This window comes from Melanaphis sacchari, unplaced genomic scaffold, assembly GCF_002803265.2.
Source record: "Melanaphis sacchari strain LSU unplaced genomic scaffold, SCAv2.0 Contig74_pilon_pilon, whole genome shotgun sequence".
Classification (NCBI taxonomy): Eukaryota; Metazoa; Arthropoda; class Insecta; order Hemiptera; family Aphididae; genus Melanaphis; species Melanaphis sacchari.
The window spans coordinates 847,708-868,180 of NW_020271531.1; the positions used below are offsets into that span (position 1 = coordinate 847,708).

General features: G+C 25.3%; 3 protein-coding genes across 5 annotated transcripts; 2 read left to right on the forward strand and 1 right to left on the reverse strand.

The window, feature by feature from the left end:
* The first annotated feature begins 211 nt into the window (after positions 1 to 211).
* On the forward strand, positions 212 to 3,335 carry LOC112601086 (guanine nucleotide-binding protein-like 3 homolog). The gene is made up of 9 exons (XM_025348513.1): positions 212 to 320; positions 437 to 480; positions 572 to 613; positions 769 to 998; positions 1,067 to 1,448; positions 1,594 to 1,681; positions 1,771 to 1,948; positions 2,668 to 2,810; positions 2,883 to 3,335. The coding sequence occupies exons 2-9, from the start codon at positions 462 to 464 to the stop codon at positions 3,301 to 3,303; spliced, it is 1,503 nt and encodes a 500-aa protein (XP_025204298.1). The 5' UTR covers positions 212 to 320; positions 437 to 461; the 3' UTR covers positions 3,304 to 3,335.
* Positions 3,336 to 4,594: 1,259 nt separating this feature from the next.
* LOC112601049 (F-box/WD repeat-containing protein 9-like) lies at positions 4,595 to 7,176 on the forward strand. Of its 2 annotated transcripts, none has more exons than XM_025348455.1 (8): positions 4,595 to 5,122; positions 5,504 to 5,675; positions 5,753 to 5,892; positions 5,955 to 6,184; positions 6,261 to 6,516; positions 6,582 to 6,698; positions 6,762 to 6,941; positions 7,012 to 7,176. In XM_025348455.1, exons 1-8 carry the CDS (start codon positions 5,051 to 5,053, stop codon positions 7,081 to 7,083), a joined length of 1,239 nt encoding a protein of 412 aa, XP_025204240.1. In that variant the 5' UTR covers positions 4,595 to 5,050; the 3' UTR covers positions 7,084 to 7,176. The 2 variants fall into 2 exon arrangements, with proteins under 2 accessions (XP_025204240.1, XP_025204241.1); XM_025348456.1 differs by having other exon boundaries at positions 6,585 to 6,698.
* A 2,181-nt stretch (positions 7,177 to 9,357) lies between these two features.
* LOC112601043 (transportin-1) lies at positions 9,358 to 19,030 on the reverse strand. Of its 2 annotated transcripts, XM_025348449.1 has the most exons (21): positions 18,776 to 19,030; positions 18,566 to 18,671; positions 17,306 to 17,381; positions 16,854 to 17,107; positions 16,507 to 16,640; positions 16,283 to 16,364; positions 16,077 to 16,199; positions 15,816 to 15,995; positions 15,582 to 15,744; positions 15,353 to 15,505; positions 15,121 to 15,293; positions 13,757 to 13,906; positions 13,519 to 13,680; positions 13,354 to 13,461; positions 13,030 to 13,276; positions 12,235 to 12,333; positions 11,253 to 11,348; positions 10,180 to 10,255; positions 9,779 to 9,953; positions 9,573 to 9,689; positions 9,358 to 9,506 (listed from the first exon to the last, which is right to left on the reverse strand). In XM_025348449.1, exons 2-20 carry the CDS (start codon positions 18,668 to 18,670, stop codon positions 9,582 to 9,584), a joined length of 2,664 nt encoding a protein of 887 aa, XP_025204234.1. In that variant the 5' UTR covers position 18,671; positions 18,776 to 19,030; the 3' UTR covers positions 9,358 to 9,506; positions 9,573 to 9,581. The 2 variants fall into 2 exon arrangements, with proteins under 2 accessions (XP_025204234.1, XP_025204232.1); XM_025348447.1 differs by having other exon boundaries at positions 18,566 to 19,030.
* Between the last annotated feature and the right edge of the window lie 1,443 nt (positions 19,031 to 20,473).

Here is a 20,473-nt window from a genome sequence, read left to right on the forward strand (position 1 = left end):
CCCCATGAAAAATAGAATAACGGGAAATATCTTTCTACCGGCAACACTGAAATTTCAACAGGTATTGCAAATCTGTACCCCATAAGAACCCGTGTTAAACTCAAAAAGTGTCCTCTATGGTAATTCTGTGGTCGTAAATTTAGCGAGTGATAAAATAATAATACTACTACGATTTAAGATATCAAGATAAAAAATAAAAATGTTATCTACAACGTGGTTTTTTTTCATAGACATGATTTGAAAATAATAAATATTTTGATTCTTTTTGTGTTTTGTGGTTTTTCTCATTGATCTGAGTTTTCGTTCTAATCATATATAAGGTATTATTATGATTTGCATCTTTTATAAAATATCAACCCTTGTCTATTTTAAGAAAATTTAATTACAAGTAAACGTGTCTATCTACATTAACTATACATTTTATTTATTTTTTTAGAACAAATTTGAACCTTGGCTGAAGTATGGGTATTGAAAAAGCTAGTACGTATACAATATTTTCCTTTTTAACTTTATTTACATTGTTCAATTTATCTGTATTAATTTAAATGTATACATTTTATAAAACTTATAGATAAATCAAAAAATCGAAGAGCATTTCTAAAATGGAAAAAAGGTTTGTCACTTTGTTTTTTTTTTAAATTACTAAAATTTTATTTAGTTCATTACGTATTATGTGATGTTTAATAGTGTACTACTATTATGCATGTACCTACTTTTTATAAAAATAATTAAATTATTGTACATTTTATATTATCTGCCAACTCACAGGAAAAAAGTTAGAATCAATACGAGCAGCAAATGTTCAAAAAGCTTCTGCACCTAAAAAACCTGAAAAAATACCTGAACCACTTCCTTTATCCCAGACATTAGCTGAGTTTGTAAAAAAAACTGAATCCATGCAAGCTGGATTTGTTGAAGTTGAAGATGTAGAAGAAGAGTCTGGTTATAAAAATGTTGTGAAATTGGATAACAAAACCTTTAAAGATGAATTCAGAAAAGTAATATATTTTACTTCAAATTATTTTTATATTTTAACAACTATTAAATTAAGTTATTAATTATTTAGGTGGTTAGTGCTGCTGATGTTGTTTTAGAGGTAGTCGATGCACGTGATCCATTAGGAACTAGATGTAAACGAGTGATTGAATCAGCACAAGACTTGGGAAAAAAACTTGTTGTGGTATTGAACAAAACTGACTTGGTTCCAGCTGAAATAGTTCGAGATTGGCTGTCTTATTTCAGAGGGCAATTAGGAACTCCAGCATTACCGTTTAAAGCTAGTACTCAACAAGCTGGTTCACGAATTGGTCATAGAAAAATGAATAAATGTAAAAAAGATACAGAAAAAGCTGTTAGTTTGTGTGTTGGTGCAGAATTAGTTATGACACTTTTAGCCAATTACTGCCGTAGTGACAAAATGAAAACATCAATTGTTGTAGGTGTTGTAGGTAAGAAAAATTGCTAAGAAATAAATTTATAGTAAATTATAATTACAATTATTAATCATATCATCTCACCATACGTGTATACTTTTCTTTTTATTTAAACTTTGTTGCAATAAATTATGATATTGATGATAAAAATTTGTTTTAGGTATGCCTAATGTTGGTAAAAGTAGTTTGATTAATAGTTTAAAAAGGTCCAGAGCATGTCAAGTTGGAGCTGTTCCTGGTGTAACCAAGTATTATTATTTTATTTTAATTTTATTAAACCCAAGCAATAATTTAATTATTAATGGTTAAACATACAGATTTAAAAATTCAATTTTAGGAACATGCAAGAAATCCAGTTGGACAAACATATTAAACTATTAGATTGTCCAGGTGTAGTTTTAGATAAAACATCTACTACCAATAGCGTAGGATTAAAAAATGTTGTAAGTTCTGGAAATATTGAAGATCCTATTGCTTGTGCTGCTACAATTGTGGGACGTGTAACTAAAGATCAGGTACATAATTTACATTTCTGTAAATCAGTCATAGTATATTACTTAACTGCTAACTAAAGATATTATTTGTTTTATGGACATTTTTAATTGTTTTATATACTTCTCAATTATGAAAGCAAAGTTTTGATTAGTTATAAATAATTTTTTTTAAAGTTTAAGGTGTGCTTTAAAAATGTTATATAAAATTAAAATTAATATATTACAACAGTAATCAGCAACCTATTTAAACTCTTGGGCTACATCCAGAAATAAAAGTTTCCTAAGGTATATCATGTTAAATACAAAATATTCAATTTACTTGTCATTTTAAAACAGGCCTTATTAAATAGTTGTGTAGTATAAAAAAGTCCACTGACAGCTGGTTTCCAACCACTGTATTATCACCCATTATAGATGTTTCTAGAATTATTAATTTTTTTGATAAATTTAAAAAAAAAAAAATTTCTTAGTACTCAAAACAGTAAGTTATTATATTTTACCCATAACTTATAAAAAATCATTTTTATTACGTTACTATCCAACATTACATGTAAGATATTTTTTTCATTTGTCTATGTATACATTTTATAAACATCAAATGTGATCTATTATCTAGTTTTTATATTTAAAAAAATAAAGATATCTAAATTTAAAAAATAGTTGAAAATACATTAAATAAATTTGTATTTATTGTTTTATTAAACACCATAATTAAGGAAGTACATTTTTTGTTTGAATAGATGCAAAAGTTATACGGAATTGGACAATATGATTCATGTGAACACTTTTTGTATTTAAAAGCTAGACGATTTGGAAACATTGGTCGAGGTGGAATTCCGGATATATTTACATCAGCCCGCAGCTTGGTTGAAGATTGGAATCGGTATGTATTATACTGTTTTAATAAGATTTATAATTTGTTTTTTAATATCTTATAATGAATATTTTATTTTAGAGGAAAAATAAGGTATCATACCCTTCCACCAGAAAATGAAACAGTCCACTTAAGTGCACAAATTGTTACTGATGTAACAGATGTATTTAATTTAGATAATGTGCAACGAATAGAAACAGAATTCATGGAAGAACTTGCCAAGTTTCAACCTGAATCAACTGGTGAAGGAGTGAAAACAGATACAATGGATGTAGATGGTAAATCAATGGTAGTAGTTGATGATGGTGTACAAGCAAAAAAATCGGGAAAATTACGATGGAGGAAAAAGAAAAAATCTGAGCCTAATGAAATGAAAATTGATTTACAACCTGGTGTTTTAAAACTGAAAAAATTACAAAAAGCTAATGCTAAAAAACAACGGAAGACAGCATCTAGATTGATTAAATGTGAAAAATTATTAGATAATATTGATTTGCTATAGGATATAAGTATAAAATGTACTTTGCATTAAATATAAAAATATATTATCTAATTTATTTTTTATTTTATTCAAAAAAAAAAAGTAAAAGCTTGGATTACAAACATGACAAATGTATAATAACATGTCTTGTTATAATCCAAACACTTGTAATCTACTGTTAAGTCAGTATTTTATTTTCTTTATTGTATAATTACCACATTATAAAATTAATTTTAAATTGTGCTGTTATATAATATAATAATGTTATATATTATTATACATAGTCCCGAGGCATAATAATTATATCTAAGTAACCTAAATCCAATCATTTCATGATTTAACAAATAAATCTGTCTTTATAAAATACTATTAATCCATAAAAAATATATCTTATATGAAAACAATTCTAATGTTCATTGTTTAAAATTAAAACAAAATTACAAGTACATTATAGAGTGTAATATTATGGATTCAAGAAATTCCAAGGTCATATGGTGACAAAGAAATTTTATTCAATCCTAATTGTAATCATGGAAATAAAATTTAAAAAAAAGAACAGAATCATGCTCGAACAAAGACGTAAGCCAGTTGTTGGATATGAATGTATTATGTAGGTACATGATGATGATGATAACTGGTTTAGTGCCAATGTCCATATTTGTTATATAGGTAATTATTTTCAACTACCACGGATTTATATATGTAATGTAATTCAACCTACTATAACACGAAAATCTGAGATTTTAACTGCTACCCACTGTTGATAAATCTTTAGAATGTCATACGACTGTGCTCATTGTGAGAAAATAGATTTTATTGCGATACACACAACGCACGTAGAAAACTTTTAATAGAATATTAAATGTATCCAACGCGCTTTGACACTCGTTTAGTATTAAAACATATTATGTGTACCTATTATGGTGAATTATGATTTAATGTTGTCGATCGCTTTCATCAAAATTATAAAACAATTGGTAGTAGGTACCGATGTTTGCGGTGGCTGTGCATTAACATTTGATCTGAATCCTACTAATCACCCTAACGTTTGTTGGAGCTTAACAAATCCCTAAAAACGACTATTTTGTACAACAAACAAGGAATGAATTACATTTAATGATTTAATGTATCTCGAGGTTCGACATACTCATTGCAAACAACGTTAAACTTGAATTAAAATTTGTGTTGTACACAAACGAAATGTATCAGCTGTTCTGCCATCAGCTGTGTCGCGGATACCTCATAAAGTCATAATGTTTCGTTTACAAATTTACAATGTAAACATTACCTTAACAGAACTACATTGTACATTATATTTATATATAAATATATAATATATATTACTAAAACTATTTTATAATTTATAGTGAAAACTTCAAACTTTACGGTTTCATCGTTATCAGCTCATCAAGTAGTAGTCATTAGTATTCACTATTCACTATTCAGAAACTACACACTAGACGTGTAGATGATCAGTAACCGAGTCAGTAGTCAGTATACACTACACACTACACTGAGTTCGTCCCAGACGGTCACGGATCGTAAATTTTGACGGTCGACCAATGCTTAAATAAATGTTGATGGCCGACTTGCACAAAAAATTTCCTTTCGAGGCCGACGTGAATAGATTTCTACGGATCATCAGCCCGCCATAACGCCAAACACTGTGCACAAATTACCGTTCTACCCTGCCTATACACACAATCTCGCAAAGTGTCTTGTCTTCCCCTTACAAAACTCGTGTTTACCTGCCACGTACCGATCTGAAATGAATTCGTTCGAGAACTCCGCTGGGGCCGAAACGCTGTCTACGATTTCATTGGATTCGCTTCCCATCGAGGTAAATACTTAATAGGCCATGGACGTCATTTCTGAAAGGCGCCCTCAGTTCGCGGTGATTATTTCTTTTATATTGATGACCGAATTTGACAAAAATTACGACTTGAGTGCCTACTTTATTGGGAGTTTGTATAATTTTTGTGTGTGTGTGGGAAAGATAGACAATTTAAATGTGGCGGTGTTTCATTAGAAACGGCCATGGGTGGTATGACTATAACACACTCCTGATCAACTTGTATGTCTTGTTGAATACAATAAATAGCATTAATTAAATAATATAGTTATAGCTTCTCGATGGCTTTGCGCTGTAACAAACTAGTATATTGGCTTTATGAAGTGCTGTAAATTATTATTTCACTTACATGATATTTTTACCTCTCAGGTATTCCTAATGATTTGTGAACGCATTGATGCTGACACACTGGTTAAATCGTTGATGTACGTCAACAAGCAATTCTATGAAATAATCAGTGACAACTATCTGTGGAAGAAAAGAGCCATGCGTACATTTAACGATTGCAATGTGGCGTTCATGTTGACAAGCGTTTACAACGGTGAGGCTAGATGGCGGTCAATGTGCATTGGTGTTGAAAATACATTTTGGTATTCCTTGTTTGTTTCCATTTCACAGAAAACACATTTAATTGGAAGCAATTTACTTGGCACACGGAATTGGAAGACAGTTGTTGGGCCGAATATGAGACAAAAACTACTACCACTGTTTTTAGTGGAGCTCATTTTTCCGAAGTGGATGCTGTTATTATGGCTAGAGTAAATATTTTAAGATGACTAAACTAGAACATATGTATATAATTTGTTAACAATATTCTCAGGATGGTAATCATTGTATTTCTGCATCGAGAGATCGTTCTATATGCTTGTGGAACACCACGATAGGTACAAATAATCCCGTGGTGCACAAAATAGATAGCCATTTAGGATGGGTATGGGATTTAGAAATTTATGATGATCATCATTTTTTATCATGTTCTTGGGATTCAAAAGTCAAACTTTGGAATACTGACAACTTCACACAAATTTCACAACCAATACAAACATTTAGGTAATTGCAATTTGAAAATACATTTATAGTTGTTTAAGAATAATATGATCATAAAATACTAATGTTTTTTGTGCAGTACTGATGCAGCTGTGTTGTCAATTACTAATAAAGAAAATTTTGTTGCTGCCGGACTTTACAGTCCTAAAATTATTGCATTTGATCCTCGCGAACCTGAAAAACGGCTATTTGAACTACTAAATTCTCATACACGTAGTATTATTGACTTATGCTTAATAGAAGATTATTATTTGATATCGTTGAGTGAAGACAAGACTGTATCTATTTGGGATTTGCGCACAAATAATACTGTCAAATCTATGTACCTCTCTAAAGTAAAAGAAACTCATAATTATAAACTTTTTACCAAGATTATTATTGTTTTTTGACATTTATGCAGCAGGGCAGTAGATTTCCAATGTGTGCTTCCTACTATGATAATATACTATTTATTGGTGATAATCGAGATTGTATGTACTGGTTGGACTGTTCACATGGATTATTCAATGTTCTTGAGGTAGATGTTTGAGTTTTAATCCCCAAGTATTATTTAATAACCTTAATAGATTTTTTCTTTCAGACTGTAAAACTTGTAAAGCCCATAAATGACAGTCGAAATTACAAGCTTAATTGCATTAAATGTACTAATTATGGTAGTATTATAACTGGGGGTAACGAAGGAATTGTTTACATTTTAACTCCAACAAACCCACCAAAAGTTATAGCCAAAATTGTTGATTCTGGTTCAGAAATAACTTCTGTAAGTAGATTTTTAAATTATTATAATATATCATAATTTTTTAAACTAAAAATATGTATTTGATTTTTAGATTGATTATCAAAATGATACTTTAGTTGTTGGATATGTCAGTAGTGATGTTCAAGTATGGAAAAAAAAATAGTTATATTTGTGATATCAAAACATAATTCACTGCCTTTCTCAATTATAATACATAATTATTAATAATATTTTTTTTTTAAAGTAATTTGATAATGCAGAGTAATGTTTAAAGAATTTTATTTTAGAATATTTGTCTTTTATTTTTGACAACTTAAAAAAAAAAATTGAAAATAACTTAAAATTATGATTTTATATTATAATTTATATTGGATACTCAATCTCTGTCTTAATTTCATAAACATTGCAGTTAAAAGACAATTATTTCTTATTTATTTTTTCTACCATTTTCATAGGTTATCATTTATTATAAGTAAAATTTTTTTATCTTATGATAAACTAGTTATAAAAATCTATTTGACCTTCGATTTTTTTAACTAGAACTATGGATACATTTAATTTTATAAAATTACTAATTTATAATATTCTTGTTCCTTTTGGTTATGGCTCACTTCTAGTCATTAATAAATACTAATATCCTATTTGATATTAACAAACACTACTAATTTATTTTTCAGAACTACAGTTTAATATATAACTTACAAGTATTATTATTTATATTTACATTAATATATTAACTGTTATACTTTTTCACAATTTATTATTTAATTAAAATACATTACCATGACAATAAATTGTAACTGTTTTCTGAAATTAAAAATGTTTATATATTTTTACCATATATGTATATTTATGTTATATAATAAAGATAAATAAATTATAAATTTATGAATGTTCTATTTACTATTTTATTTGATTTAATATCACAATTAAAATTGTTGTTTAAAGTAGCAATAAAGCTCATTCAATTGTATGCAATCCTAATACGACAAGCACAGAATATATTGAAAAATATTAGTCCTAGTTTACAACTTATCAATGAAGTTGTGTTAAAATAAATAACTGCTTAGTAAATAATAATAAAACCAAATATCCAATAAGTATAATGTTCCTATTGCAGTCATTCACACATAAAAAGTTAAATAATACCTTAAGTAAATATTTTAAATTACTAGAGGTCAAACTTTACTGAAATAATTGAGAGCACATTAATTGATACGTGACTAGGCTTCAACTAAATTAATGAATATAAATAAATAATACAATATCTATTGATTTATAAATATTTAATTAAACGTCTAAAACTATTTGAATGAATTATTTAGTGATCAGTATACAATACTACAATAATTATTATTTTTAATACGATACTGAATAACAAACATAATTTTGAACTTTTTATTTGATATGGAAAGGTATTAGCAACAACTTATTTTATCCAAGATTGTTAAACCTAACTACTATATTATACCACAAAGATTACGATATGATACAACTTACTGTGTTATGATTTTAACTTCTAAGGTTCATTCTTATACTCCAAAGAGTATAGAATGTCAATAATTTGATAACAGATATTATAAATCTAATCAACAAGAAACATATTTATTATAGTGAAATACACAAATATATAAAAATATGCTAATGATTTTATAGTAAATAAGATTAAATAGTCTTGAAAGTCATATATTATAATTGTTTACATAAGAACAACTGATTTTGCAATTTAATATATCATGTAAAATTAAAACAGGCCTTCACATTCAACAAAATTAATTCATAATAGCAAATAATTACTTAATTTATCTTTTATCTAATTTTTCAATAATAAAATAATAACATTTTGCTTAAAAAAAAAAAAGAAACACAATTATAAAGTAGATAATTTACAAAAAAAACATCAGACTAGAAACTGATTTAATTATGATGTTAATCAATAGTGAATGATTAGTAAAATGTTAAGTAAATTCCAAAATACTTGTTTCCCAAAATGATGGTCGTGTTTATGAGGAAAAAGGAAGAGGGATCCACTCTGGAATGTTGGTAATTAAGGAACTTTAAGGAGTTAATGAATAATGGAGGATTCAATTCTATAAGGAATTTAGAAGCCCAAACAAAAAAGGAAATAACAAATGGGCAACTAGTATCATTCAAGCATTTTGGTTTAATAGGCCCGATTTTACAAAAAAAAAAAAAAAACTGTTATTAAGCATTCTACAAATACAAATTATTTATAATTGTTTGAGAAAACAAACATAAAAAACTATTAATAATAATAATAATAATAATAATAATCAACTGTAGAAGATAAAATAATAATAGTTTATAAAATTTGATCATACAAACAGTTGTATCACTTTAAATTGACAAAATAGATGAAACTTGATTGTGAAAAAATTATCACATAAAACAAATTTTAGAACATAAAACAAAAGAACTTGTTAGGTATTATTGATTTTGTAATAATCCCCCCCTCCCTTCCCTCCCGCAGGTCCTACAAGACGAGCCAGGTCTCAAGCACAAAGCCTGTTGAAAAAACCCCAAAAGATGCAACGCTGGATTCACCCATGTTGCGCCCCAAATTTCCTAGTAAAATAGAAGTAAATTATTAATCATATTTTTAATTTAGAAAAAAATAATAATTATGCTTACAGAGTTGTCTTAGATTCCGTATGCAGTTGATAGGCGTTCTTTCAACTGTTGAGGAAATTGATCAGTAAACCTAGTCCAATTTTCTTCTCCAACTTGATTTTTAAAGCCATGTAATATCTAAATAACAATAAAATTTTAAATATTTAACTATAAAAATAAATAATATTAAATGGGCATTTATATAAGTCATGAACATAAATAATTACTTTATAAAACATATCCTTTAAGTCATCTTTAGGATTTATCCATGAAGCAATAGCATCACAGAAGAATATAAAATCTTGAACTACTCCACCAGGATTTAGACTAATCATTTGACACATACCTCTAAATGCACTATCTTTTTCATCATTGTCTCTGATATTGCGCAATGAAGTACACCTAGAACAAAAATAATATTAGCAATGCACAAAAAACAATTTTAAATTATTAAACATAAATATTTGTTATTAGTAAATAAGATGCACATTTTGTGTTACCAAACCAATATGTAAATAATTAATATATAATTAATCAATTAAAATAATAAAATTATAAATAAAATAAATAATAAAAATATATTATAAATAAGTAATAAAAAAAGTAAAAACAAATAATTGGTACACACCACATGCGTACAAACTGTTGTAACAGCGGGGCGACGTCTTGAGGGCACACATAACCTAGTCGGCCGATTGTAATTGCTATAAAAAAAAAAAACAAAAAAAAAAACGAAAAAACTAATAAAAAATAAATCCATCAAATGACAAATAAAATAGTAAACCATAATATATACAATATTTTTTTTTTTTTAAATAAAATAAAATTAATACACCTAATTAAGATCAAAACTTATGTCTACAACCAAAACTTAAGAGAATTAAATAATATTATTTAACATTTATTGGATAAAATGATTGATAATCCTAAAAGATTATATAAATAAAATTAATGTTAATAATTATTATCAATTTATAAAATACTTAAGTAAATTGTATTTAAATAAAATATGCAAAACAACTTTTAAAATTTAAATTTTTCTGTGTGTTTATTGTATAGTTGAAAAGAGATAAAATTAATAATTATAATATTATCTTACTAATTTAATCAACTATAAACTATTTAAAGAAATATATTATATTATAGTTCTAGACTGGTTATTTATTTATTTATTTTTATTTTTTTGTAATTAAAGTACATATTAAGTAATATTTATACATGTTGTATAATACAACAATTAATGATTGCATTTAAGGATGGACTGTTTTTAAAAATATATGTCATAAAATTGTTTATAAACTTCAAAAATTATTATAATGATGATAATATAATATGAATGAATAATTAGCAAAACTCATTCTAACAATAATAATTTTAAATGTTTGACTTGTAAGACCATAATAACTACAATAAGTTAACAAAAATTCATATTTAATACTCAGCGACTAATAAAAATATGATGAAAATTTCAGTATCATAAGTTAAAAAAATAACTTACAAGTACAATAAAATATTTTTTAAGTTTAAATGATTTTTAAAGTAGAATCTGTAGCATATATAATTTCTTTATCACTCGTTTAATTAACACTTTAATCTTAAACAATTTTTTACTTTTATTCTTGAAAAATATAAAAATTTAACAAAAATATATTTATTTAAGTAATTAACATATTAATGAACCTAGAATTTATCTATATTTACCTGTATTTTCTAGTAGAGTTTTAGGTGTATTTGTCCGATTCATAGTTATTACTAATTGATTTAAAATTATTGGTACATATGGTTGCATTTCAGTACCTATTAGAATACACAAAAAAATTAATAACTATAATTAAACAGAATTATTAACAAAATATATTAATTCTTTTTTTTACTCGATTTCAAATTTAAGAAATTTTTAAGTTTATTTGAAAATCACACATTAAAATACTTTGAATTTTATGCTATTAAAAAAATGCCCTTAATTCTATAAGCCATTAAGGAGGCAAATTAAAAAAAAAAATGTCGATGTATCTAAATCATAATTTAAATGAGTAAATTTTAAGTTATTTAACTTAATGTATGTATATAATATAATAAACAATCATAAATGGTTTGATAATCAAATTATAATAATTAATAAAATTATATAATTTTAATCACTATTTCCATATCCAAAAACTAAATATTACATAGATTTTATGTTTTACATTCACCTTTATTAAAAAAAAAAATAACTATATAAAAATTAGTTAAAACATAAAGTTTAATAACTCAAAAACTACTCAATTTGAATTTATAATCAAACGATGGTGTACTTTTTCACTTCTATAAAGTTGTTAATACAATAGAAAATTTCTTAGTTGGTATTAAAAAAAAATAATTTGAAAATATGATAAAAAAAGAAAACCCTAAATGTATTTATTTAAACAAATTTATTATTAAAGAATAAAAAGAGAGGTTTTGTCAGGTTTTTTTTTATAGTATAACAACTGTAAGGTTAGATTAACAACAGTTAATTGTCAAATTTTTGGGCTTATGTGTATAAAGAGACCCTCCCGTGATTGAGGATTGAATGGCAACAGTACATGTCAATAACACTGTCTTATTCTACTCAATCTCATTATCCCATTTATCAACTTTTTGTTGATAAATTGAATAATCCTGTATTTATATAACATTTAGTAATAATCAATACAATTACCCAATTTTACTGCAATTTCTCCTATTGCCCATGTAGCATTATTACAAACTGAGATATGATCAGGATTTAAATTTTGAGCTAATATTGGCATAAAATCAGCTGAAAAATTAAAAATATATTATAAACTTAAATTAGATTAATAACTTTCTACTAGAAATCTAAGTTATATAAATAATAATAAAAATTTGAATTCAATGACATAATATATAAGGTGTTACTATTTAAGAACAGGATTTAAGATAAAAATATAGTTCATTAATAAAAATTAACAATTTTACTATGATTCTGTTATATATACTCTCCTATTTTCTAAGAAAAAAAGATAACAATTGAATTTAGGAATTTAGTGCCTAAAAAATACAAAACAATACAGAAATATATTACTAAAACCTTAGCTAACAATGTTCACATCAACATATCTATATAAGATTTCACATTCAAAGATGAAACATGCAAAAAATGTGTACAAAAAATGGCTTACTGATTTACATCTTGACGATGTGTTAAGAGTAAAATGCAGCAACTACTATTACACAATTTAAAATAAGTATTTGATTTTTTATGATAAATTATAAAATTGTATACACTAGATATAAATGTATTATAAATTTTTTTTTATCCCCTTTCTAACCACTGTTCTGTATTTTAGAAGCTATTTAGTTACTATTCAATACTAAAAAAATTATAAATTATAATTAATACTTAATATTATTAATCAACTAATACAACTAAAATATAGTAGGTAATTTAAATTAATTAATTTTAAATTTAAATATATGTATTAAATAATTATACCTATACAAGGATGTACATGTTGAAAACATGCTTTTGTCAAATCTCCCAGAAGAGCAAAAGAACTTTGCCTTACTTCTGCTAATGGATCTTGCATGCACTGATAAAGCAATTGTAATGTATTTGAACCATTTATTAAACTTTCAATAAATGTTGTTAGTCCTTCTGCTAAGCCTGAGAGTAGGTCTAGAGCTACAATCATAAAATCCTTATCTGGTGCATCAAACTGGTCTGGACTTTGAGAGTTTGCCTTAAAATAATTACAATATTCAAAAAATTAATATTTAATTTAAAAAAAATTAATTGAATTTATAATTTTATACTTACTATATTTTGGTTTAATGTTTGTTCGACTAGAGAAATACATCGTTTAAATACTGGCTCAGCATATGGCATGAATCCAGATTGTAATGCTGTGGCAACACTAGATAAACACTAAAAAAAAAAAAAATCAATTATTTAATATTTCATTTAATATATATAAATGCATACTTCTAATAATGGAAACAGATCTTTATCTTCGTCTTTCAATGCGTTCCATTTTTGAATTAATGGAGGCATCAATAAGTTAATATACTCTGGTTTATTTAAATTATGACCAACTGAATCAGCCAATGTTCCAATTGCATCATACAAAATCAGTAAATTTTTATGCTAAAATATAAATTGTAAATGCACATATATTATTTACATTATCATTAAATTAAAACTTATTTCCATTTATAATTACTTGATATTTGCTAAAAGCAAAGACTAATGTTTCTAAAATAAATCCTAAATATGGTACAAGTTCAGTAGTTGCTTCTTCTTCTAATGTGGCAAAAGCAGAGCATGCAGCTTCTTGAACTCTTTTGTTGGAATCCAATATTCGTTTAAGTAACTAAAATAAGCAATAAACATGTTAATATACATGTTTCATAAAATATTGTTATTTTTTTTATAATAATAAAATTATTAACATATTACATATTTACAAAAAATAATTTAAGTTTAAATTGTAATTAAATATATTTATTCAAAAATTATTCAATTAATATTATCATCTTTACATTTGCTATATATTTTAATTTTTTTACCCCTATTATTGAATCAATTACACAAATAATAGTAGAAATTTAAATACATTTTATGTTTGAAAAAGATACAAAAAGTATAGCACATCAACATGATAGTATATATTTGTTTAAATTTTTTAAAATTTGAAATTTAATAATACAATAAACAAATTAAATGTTAGTTATCTAGATTTCTTTTTGGAAAATTTAATGTAGTAAGTACTGTTTTAATTCTACAATTAATACTTATATAATTCTAAGTATTTTCAATAGTAGTCAATTTTTTATAACATAAAATATAATATATAATATATTGAAACATTGTACCTACATAAAACTCATTTTGTTTAAAAACATTATCAATTTTATATTAATAGGAAACCATAGGAAAATACTAATTATAAATAAATTTGTTAAGTATATACAAGATATATATCAAAAATAAAAAAGAACATTTTAACGAAAAGTACAAAGCATGATCTTTATAAATATGTTTTTAACTTCCTATAGTGTTAACATTTATTCTAAAAATTTGATTCATAATGAAAAAAAAAGCTGCTTTTTTTAGCAAATGAAATTATTTTATAATTAAGTTTTGTTTCATTATATTAATAAAAGATTTTAAAAATTCATATTTTAATTAAATCCAATCCAAATATATTTTTACATATGGTGTTAAAATTATTTTAGATCCACATAGCTTTATTTTTACTTGTTAATAAAATAACTCAAAAGAATTAATAAGAAATCAAGGATTCGTAGATTTCAAATTGTGATATATTACTAACACAGATATTTTATTTAAAAATTAATTTTATTAAATTTATTACCAACATTATTTGTACTATTTTCATCAGCCCAAATAGTTTTACATACACTAAGAACTTTAAACTTATTATTTATATTTTATGGTCTTGTATGCTCTTTATAAATACATAAAAATCAGAAAAATTTTTGAAGAAACAATACAATTTAGTATTTATCATTTTAAAACTTTTAGAATACAGATTTAATTTTATAAGTAATCTAATACACTTACTTCATGCATCATTGATTTTAAATATAATTCATGTGGTTGACTAACAACCCAGTGGCAATAACGAGAAAGTGTCCAACATATGATAGCTCGAACTAATGCTTTTTTGTCACTCAAATGATTTATCATATACGGTATAAGTTCATTTAAATGTGGTATCATACCATTCATGCATCCTATGTTGATATTACAATAATTAAGATGTTTCATTTCAAAAAAGCTTTTTAAGTTTTACCTTCAGCAATAGCTCCTAGAGCTAAGATTCCAGATTCTTTGACTTCCCATTCAGTAGATGAAAGTGTTTCTTTTAAAATAGGCATAAGTATTGGAAGAATATCTTCTTTAAATACATTAGCTAATACATCTAAAGCAGCAGCACTACATTTTCCTAAATTATGAAAATTATAATTAAATAAACAATAAAATATAAATAGTAGTTTTTATATTAATAATTCAGTACTCACTTAAGTTCCAATCAGATAAACTGTTATCATCTCCTACATTCTCATCATCATCTTCTTCATCATTATTATCTTCTTCATTACCATGTGTATTACGCGACTTATGAAATCTAGGGCGAATATCTTCTTCACGATCAGGAACATTTTCATCTTCTTCAACATCACCCTGAATAATAAATAATATATCATATTAAAATTAAAAATATTTTATACATTTAGATTTTTATAAGAATTAACCTTTAATAAAATTATATCTATTTCCGAGTATCGCATTCCGTTAACAAGAATAGGTACTAGTCTAGGTAAATATGGTGTAAGAGCTTCTTTACATATTTGTTGGTCAGCAATTGATAGCCAAAATTCACATGCTTCTAATGCAACATTTTCATCTGGATCTTGGGTTCTTAACAACATGTACTAAACAAAAGTATATAAATATAAGTGTTATAATTATTATTTTTAAATAATATAAAAAAATATAGAAACTAATTTACTAACCTCAATAATATCATGTAAATGGGGAAGTAATCGATCCATTCTTACTTCTAGAAGCATAACAATTGCTCTACAAACATTTTTTCTGACTTCTGCTTCATCGTCAACAGCCAAATGAAATAAATTCTAAAACAAAATATAAATGAATTATTATTCAACACATTATACTTTTAAATATGACTAATAACATTATTGATATTAAATATTACCTCTAAAAACATATCAATGTGATTCATTAAGGATGGTGTTTTCTGTACAATAAATTGATTTACACATCCAATCGCATGTGATCTAAATACATTAACAGTATAAAAATAATAAAATATTTTAGTATTTTATACTAAGTGAAAAATTAATTATTAAGCTTTTATATTTACTAATAAAATTTTACAAATACAATAAATATTAATAAAAGAAACACTGTAAATTTTACCTAATTTTTGGACTTGAATGTTTAAAAAATTGTAAAAACTTTGGAATAAGGATATCAAGTGGCTTGTTTTGTCGATCGTCTTCTAAATATTCAGATGAATCTTCACATATTTTTTGTAAAGCTCCAAAAGCACCCTATTATAAACCACAAAAAAAAATATTAAAATAAACTTTAAAATTAAATAACTGATTTTATTTTATTATTACTATGAAAATAATGATTTTATGATTTCATTATTAATAAAAATAATGTTTAGAATAGGTTATAATGAAAAAAAAACAAGGCTTTAGGTATCTCTAATTAAAATACAATTATCTAATATAAATGAATTAAAAATAATTAGGTACCTCGCAAACATTATAATCTGCAGAATCAAGCATTTGACAAAGAGCAGGTAAAAGTTCAGGCCAGGTATTGATACCACGAGATGCTATTGTTGTGATTAAAATTCCAACAGTTGCTCTTATTAAAGCTGAAGTATCTCCAACTGCAGTTAGACATTCAGACTTTACAAACTCTGTGACTGTAGGAGGTAAATTTTCATAGTGACTCTTGATGTTATTTTTCAATATCAAACCACTTAATGATCTTGTAGGCTCATCTAAAAAAATAAATTGCTATTATATAATAAAATCATAAATCGGAGTACTTAAGTAATACAAAAAATAAATTATGATAATTTACATATCAACGAATTAATTAAAATTAAACATAAACATAAAAAATAAATAAATCTAGAATATTTATTGTTAAATTAAAAACTATATTATAGCTAAAATTAAAAAAAAAGTATACATACCTTCAGAAGTAAGTTTTGTCAATACAAATATCAAATAATTGTTAAAGTCTGTTACTTGATTGAGCTCTTCCAATTTCTGGATTATTTTATTAAGGAAATTTTCTAATTGGTTCAAATAAATTATTTAAAACTAATTAAATATAATATAAATATTACCATTGCACTAAGTATGTCATAATTTTAAAGAAATCATTACTAATATAACTAAAAAAACATTATGTATAATATTGAAAAAAGTTATTATAACTGCAGCAAACAGATTAATTAGGTATAAATTACTCCATGAATAGTTCACAGTAAAAACTTTTTAAAAAAACCTGATATTTTTTTAATAAATAATAAATATTTTTATAAATTTAAATGTAGTAGTACACTGAATGTTATTAAAAGTTTTGTAATAATATACAATTTTTTTAGATATAGAATAGTTAATACCAGGATAAATATTTAAGAATTTATGAATAATAAAATAATTATGTGACTGTTTTAAATTAATTTATGCAAAATGTCATTTGAAATTTTAATGCATTTAGGTATACAACTATTAATAGGTTCATCTGTTTAAACTAAAATAACACAATAAAAAAATGTTTTATATTAAAAACTAAGATTTGGTAAGGTACCTATCCTACATAAAATATTTTAATATTTTGACCTTTATACTATTACAATAATTAAAAATGCACTTGGTACCTAAGTTTTAAAATACATTATAAAAATGTGACACCACTATTAACTTACAGCATATCTATTAATAGTAAAATAATTCACAATAGCTAACTTAATATAAAATTTACTACTAAGTTATGTTGATTCCCATAAACATATAATTAGTCATCAATTAAAAAAAAAAAATGTTTAACTTTGAGACTATACAACTTGTGCAGCATGGATATTTATTAAGAAAATAAACCAAATATTTCAAAATACTAAAATTTTAATGCAAATGTATAGGTAATCAAAGTAGTTATTAGAATTTTAATACCATATTTGAAAACATCTTACTTTATTAATAACAATAAATAAATGCAAATATTTATACAGTAAATAGTAATCATACTGGGTGCTACTCCATTATTAATGAAAAAATTAATTAGGTAGGTAGTTGTGAAATGTTAGGATTACTGCTAACTGACAAAATATTTACGTATACCTAACTTATTTTGAAATGAAGACAATTTTTGAACAGGTGGTTATAATTCATCACACTAAACATACAAACCTGACAGTGAGTAAAAACATGTTAAATAAAAAGGATACTTGTTGTACAGTCCGTTGTATAACCGTGTCAGGCGACTGGGATTCTTTAAGCAGCTGAATTATTTGCCGTAATCCTTCTTCTTGCGGTTGCCAGGCCATTATCATGCTAACGCCAAATATTCAAGAAGTCCCGTCAATTAGTGAAATGCAGTTTAAAGAACTGCGAGAAAAAAAATGGTCGACGACAATACTAGTAAATATATTTGATACCTTAATTTGTTTTAGATAATAGTCCGTGTGCGCGAAATGTCGTAATTAGTCTATTCGTACAAATAATTAATATTGAATAATTAAATATATTTATAAGATAAAAGCAAGAGTGTGTTAAATAAAACGGGACTGTGACAGGCGAGTGCAGACACGACAAAAAATTAACAGTAGACGAAATCTCGGTGAAGCTCGAAAATCGACCGTACAGAGAATGTGTTACGATAAAATTCATAAAGTCGATAAGCAGTTAGCACATACACATTTTATGTTATTTTTTTATTCTTTTAACGCCATCCCGTCTCGCTCACACTAGTACGATTAGTACGAACCGACTCATCGATGACACGCGTAACATAACCGGCATCTCGTCAACGATGTGCGACGGAAAGCGCGCGCAATTCAAACACCTACGGCTATCTATTATAGATTAGGAATTAAATATTGTAATGCATTTACCGTTTTAAATCAATCATATACGATTCAAAAGACATGCTTTCATAATTTTCTCTGTTTATAATTCATACATCCTCACGAGAATTATGGCTTTTTCTATATAAAATAAATTAGAGTTTATGCGTGGCTTCAAATTACCTTAGAAACGTTACGTAGTACCTCCTAATTTGATAAATTTATTACCTACTAGTGTTAAATTTTAGTTGTTACTATAAGTCTATACTTAAATACGACCTAACCTTTTTTTTTTTTTAACATTTATTTGAATATATACAATCTGTAATAGTAGTTACAATAAGCATATGAGTTGAAAAGTACAGTTGGCAGTGAAATCATGAGGGGAGTAGCTACCCAGCAGTAACACTCGACGTGATATTGACCTAACCTAAGGCGAAAAGCTTTTTTCCTCTAAAATTTAAACTATACCTCAGGAGTCAGGGGTCAGCAACCTGCGGCCCGCGATTACCTACAATTTATAATTGGTATAAAAATATGGAATATCACATTATGTTGGTTGATAATAACTGGTATTTATTACTTAATTTAATCTTACATTTTATCTGCACGTTATCTACGTCAATAGTCAATATCCAACGAATCGTCATTTGAATGATGTATTGAGAATTTCTACATCGAAAATCAAACCTACGATCAATAAATTTGTCAATGCTATTCAAAATCAAAAATCACATTAATTTTTACTTTGTATTTTCAATAGATTGAAAATTAGATTGTGCTTTTCAAAAAAAAAAAAAAAATTTCATGCAAACACAATTATTCTTAAAAATAGAAAATATTTACTGTTAGATAAGGTAGTTAATTTTTTTTTCACTCTTTACAATATTGTTTTACTGTGGCCTCAACTGCCAATAGATAGTGTCTATGGAATAAATGCCTAGGTAATATCTAAAAGGAATCTACCTATTTTTAAAACATAATAGTGTAAAATAAAAATGTATAATACATTTACATAAAAATTATCCATGAAGATTTTAATATTGACATTAAAAAAAATATCTTATATTTCAATTATTTATAAAAAGCTCAAAAACAATCAAAATTATACTATACATAAAAAATGATAATATAGATATTTGGTGAAAATTTCAAGTTTCTACGATTAATTGTTTTTGAATTAAAAAAAAAAAATTAAATAAACTAGTTTAGTGTAAAAATTCCCATTTTTCATTAATTTCACCCTCCCTCCACTCATACCATTCAATAATTAAAAAAAGTAGTATGAAT

What these genes read in the sequence shown, in the direction of transcription:
- LOC112601086 (XM_025348513.1), top strand. An exon ending in ATTTCTAAAATGGAAAAAAG is followed by an intron (nt 614 to 768) that starts GTTTGTCACTTT and finishes GCCAACTCACAG; the next exon opens with GAAAAAAGTTAGAATCAATA. An exon ending in TTAAAGATGAATTCAGAAAA is followed by an intron (nt 999 to 1,066) that starts GTAATATATTTT and finishes TTAATTATTTAG; the next exon opens with GTGGTTAGTGCTGCTGATGT.
- LOC112601043 (XM_025348449.1), bottom strand. Translation starts at nt 18,670, where the DNA reads ATGATAATGGCCTGGCAACCGCAAGAAGAAGGATTACGGCAAATAATT. An exon ending in CATTCAAGTCCAAAAATTAG is followed by an intron (nt 16,365 to 16,506) that starts GTAAAATTTACA and finishes TAATGTATTTAG; the next exon opens with ATCACATGCGATTGGATGTG. An exon ending in ACATTGATATGTTTTTAGAG is followed by an intron (nt 16,200 to 16,282) that starts GTAATATTTAAT and finishes ATTTTGTTTTAG; the next exon opens with AATTTATTTCATTTGGCTGT.
- LOC112601049 (XM_025348455.1), top strand. Translation starts at nt 5,051, where the DNA reads ATGAATTCGTTCGAGAACTCCGCTGGGGCCGAAACGCTGTCTACGATT. An exon ending in ATGCTGTTATTATGGCTAGA is followed by an intron (nt 5,893 to 5,954) that starts GTAAATATTTTA and finishes CAATATTCTCAG; the next exon opens with GATGGTAATCATTGTATTTC. An exon ending in GATTATTCAATGTTCTTGAG is followed by an intron (nt 6,699 to 6,761) that starts GTAGATGTTTGA and finishes TTTTTCTTTCAG; the next exon opens with ACTGTAAAACTTGTAAAGCC.